General features: G+C 39.3%; 1 protein-coding gene across 1 annotated transcript; it reads left to right on the top strand.

The window, feature by feature from the left end:
• The first annotated feature begins 3,368 nt into the window (after positions 1 to 3,368).
• On the top strand, positions 3,369 to 4,004 carry LOC122428938 (keratin-associated protein 6-1-like). Its single transcript, XM_043449097.1, has one exon. The coding sequence runs from the start codon at positions 3,410 to 3,412 to the stop codon at positions 3,689 to 3,691; it is 282 nt and encodes a 93-aa protein (XP_043305032.1). The 5' UTR covers positions 3,369 to 3,409; the 3' UTR covers positions 3,692 to 4,004.
• Positions 4,005 to 4,246: the final 242 nt, after the last annotated feature.

Here is a 4,246-nt window from a genome sequence, read left to right as displayed (position 1 = left end):
AGTAAAATAAAGCTTGTTTTCTTTTTAATTTTGGAATATGCTTGAGAATTGAGTATACTCAGAATGACACATCAGAAAAGAATGGGCAAAATTCAGTGATGCTGTACAAAGCTCTTACTGCTATGATCAGTTCAGTTCAGTCGCTCAGTCGTGTCTGACTCTTTGTGACCCCATGAACCGCAGCACTCCAGGCCTCCCTGTCCATCACCAACTCCCGGAGTTTACACAAACTCATGTCCATTGAATCGGTGATACCATCTAACTATCTCATCCTCTGTTGTCCCCTTCTCTTCCTGCCTTCAATCTTTCCCAGCATCAGGGTCTTTTCAAATGATTCAGTTCTTCTTATCAGGTTGCCAAAACATTGGAGTTTCAGCTTCAACATCAGTCCTTCAAATGAACACCCAGGACTGGTTTCCTTTAGGATGGACTATTTGGATCTTCTTGCAGTCCAAGGGACTCTCAAGAGTCTTCTCCAACATCACAGTTCAAAAGCATCAATTCTTCAGCACTCAGCTTTCTTTATAGTCCAACTCACATCCATACATGACCACTGGAAAAACCATAGCCTTGACTAGACAGACCTTTGTTGACAAAGTAATGTCTCTGCTTTTTAATATGCTGTCTAGGTTGGTCATAACTTTCCTTCCAAGGAGTAAGTGTCTTTTAATTTCATGGCTTCAGTCACCATCTGCAGTGATTTTGGAGTCCAGAAAAATAGTCAGCCACTGTTTCAACTGTTTCCCCATCTATTTGCTGTGAAGTGATGGGGCCAGATGCCATGATCTTAGTTTTCTGAATGTTGAGCTTTAAGACAACTTTTTCACTCTCCTCTTTCACTTTCATCAAGAGGCTCTTTAGTTCTTCTTCACTCTCTGCCATAAGGGTGGTGTCATCTGCATATCTGAGGTTATTGATATTTCTCCCAGCAGTCTTGATTCCAGCTTGTGCTTCATTCAGCCCTGTGTTTCTCATGATGTACTCTGCATATAAGTTAAATAAGCAGGGTGACAATATACAGCCTTGACGTACTCCTTTTCCTATTTGGAACCAGTCTGTTGTTCCATGTCCAGTTCTAACTGTTGCTTCTTGACCAGCATACAGGTTTCTCAACAGGCAGGTCAGGTGGTCTGGTATTCCTATCTCTTTCAGAATTTTCCACAGTTTATTGTGATCCACACAGTCAAAGGCTTTGGCATAGTCGGTAAAGCAGAATAGATGTTTTTCTGGAACTCTCTTCCTTTTTCAATGATCCAGTGAGTGTTGGCAATTTGATCTCTGGTTCCTCTGCCTTTTCTAAAACCAGCTTGAACATATGGATGTTCCCCGTTCACGTATTGCTAAAGCCTGGCTTGGAGAATTTTGAGCATTACTAAGATCAGAGAGGACAATTTAGTCCTTCAAGAAAAAGAAATTCACTCCTGAAAGTAAATATCAGGAGAAAAAACTTAGTAAATGTTGTAATTTGGAACTTGTTTTGCACACACACACAAAATGTATTCTCATCCTTTTAAATCAAATACAAAAAACAAGTTAATTACAGGTTTTATTTTCATTTTTGATTAACTGGTGAAATTCACATTTATCAAAATTAGACAATGTTCTAAGACTTAAATATTCTTGAGGAAGAATAATCATCATGTTGTTTCAATTAGCTTTTACTAAAAACATTGTTTGATTGACTCTGAACTATGAGAGCTGAACCTACTATTATTTTCTGTATGAGAAATTTGTATATGATGTAGTGAAGAAGTCCTCTGCTTATAATATCTTGATCCAGTGATAGCTAACTAAATGTCACAATAGCATGTTTACTTTAAAAAACTGCACCTAACATGAAACACACATAGAAAGTACATTCAAAAATACATAATGACTAAACAGATGAATGTGTTGGTCTGATCATTAGCAAGACAACATTTTTCTGTTTCATTAATATATGATTTTATTTTGACATGTTTGAAATAGCTATGATGTTAAATGAATCAGGTGATTTGAAAAATCTCTACCCATACTCTAATACTCTCCAGAGAGAGTTGATTAAAATGTAGAGGATGTCTAACTTCTCAAACCACCTTCATTGCAATGCAAACCAGCCCCAAATTCCACTCTCTAAACCCTGTCTAAATCTAGGTAAAGAGATGTATAAAAATATTTTGAATAACAATTATCATAGAATATCAGAAATCCAAGTGGATGTATAAATAATGCTGCTTTCCCACATGCACTTTGCTAAAGATGCAGAAATACAGTTTTAAACTATACCACTCCTACTTGGGCTACCCAAAATGTTGAGTTGTCACACCGATTTGAATGACTATATGGGGCTTCCCAGGTGGCTCGGTGGTAGAATGCAGGAGACATGGAAGACATGGGTTCAGTACCCGAATTGGGAAGATCTTTTGGAGTAGGAAATGACAACCTACTCCAGTATTCTTGCCTGAAAAATCCCATGGACAGAGGAGCCTATCGAGCTACAGTCCATGGGTTCACCAAGAGTTGAACACTACTGAACACACATTCTCACAGTTGGAATTCAAGCATTAGGCAAAAGAGCTCTGCATTCCAGGTTACAAAGCTTACTAATCGAATGTTTTGAGAAAGAAACAGTTTTCTATCTAACTATCATTATTAGCACAAAACACGGTGCAAATCCTATTGGATACTTATTTAGAATATTAACTAATCATTGTATACACAATTAGGAAATACAGAAATTGGATTCCAGAGAATGACTTCTATTTTTCACATTCTTCAATGGAAGCTGAACATAAATGAAAGTTAGACTCATTGATATAAGTAAGAAAGTAGAAGGCATTTTGTTCAGAACTGCTTGGCTTGAAATTTTATTTCAAGTAAGTTTATTAAAATCATTGTCATTATTATGTCATGAAAGACATAATACTGCTTAAATATATAAGGACACTAAATACCTGAAGAAAGTAATAATTTTGATGAACAAAGAAGAAAATGTATGAAACGATAGAAATATTATTCTTTGTGAAAGGTTATAAAATAATAAAATTATTTGAAAAGTCCTAACAAAGTCTTATTTCTTGACATAAAGGATGGTTCTAGAAGCTTAAAATGAACACATATAATACGTTGGAGTAGGACTGTGTAGGTGTGAGTGTGTGTCTCCTCTCATCCAAACACTCAATTAAATAAGAGGAATCCAAACTGGGATGTCAACATAGCAATCCTGCTGAATTTCTCTGTTGTTTCATGCTATGGTTCTGAATAACAAACTAATTAGAGTGGTCATAAAGTTAGCCAGTGGCATGAAGGTGTGGTTGGTCACACCCACACTGAGGGCGTATAAAAGGCCCTCTGCAGGGAGAACTCTCCACACTCAAGTGACACTTCTACTCTCCTTCTCTACCCGAGAACAACCTCAACAACCAACAGCATGTGTGGCTACTACGGAAACTACTATGGCGGCCTGGGCTGTGGAAGCTACGGCTATGGAGGCCTGGGCTGTGGCTATGGCTCCTGCTATGGGTCTGGCTTCCGCAGGCTGGGCTGTGGCTACGGCTGTGGCTACAGCTATGGCGCCCGCTCTCTCTGTGGAAGTGGCTACGGCTATGGCGCCCGCTCTCTCTGTGGAAGTGGCTACGGCTATGGCGCCCGCTCTCTCTGCGGAAGTGGCTACGGATGCGGCTATGGCTCTGGCTTTGGCTACTACTATTGAGGACGCTGTAGAAGACTCTCATCCTCTACACCTGGATACCAGGATTCACCAGCTCTGAAGTCCTCATGTTCTGTGCCTTTCCCCTGGATGATAATTAGGCTGCATCATGGGAGTTTAGTGTGGTTTATTGTGGACCTACCATCTAACCTATACATTTCCCAGAACTTACCTCATTAGGTGGATAAAGTGAAATTTGCCTGTGAACTCAACAGTTCTTCTTTCATTAGAATGATGATATCATAGTAACTTGATGCTTTCATCCTGGAGCTTGTTTGTTTTTTGATCTAATAAAATTAATCAATCCAAAGAGCAATCCTGGTTTTCAAGTCAGTTATTTGACCTACACACTTTTCTTGGGCTGAATTCCATTCTGTGTGATTGTGTAACTGAGGGGCTGAACACTGACAGTTGGTGGGAGGCATTTGTAAGCTGACTACTAGAGGCCATTCTCAGCTTTAGGAGGCTGCCTGTAGTTCCTTACATGTTTGCTTGTCTATTCAAAGCCCAGAATGGTGGGAAAACACTCCAGTAAGATGGGCACTATGGTGGTGGTGG

Source organism: Cervus canadensis, chromosome 27, assembly GCF_019320065.1.
Source record: "Cervus canadensis isolate Bull #8, Minnesota chromosome 27, ASM1932006v1, whole genome shotgun sequence".
Taxonomy (NCBI): domain Eukaryota; kingdom Metazoa; phylum Chordata; class Mammalia; order Artiodactyla; family Cervidae; genus Cervus; species Cervus canadensis.
The sequence above is the reverse complement of the archived record's forward strand: the minus strand, read 5'-3'. Positions and strand labels throughout refer to the sequence as shown.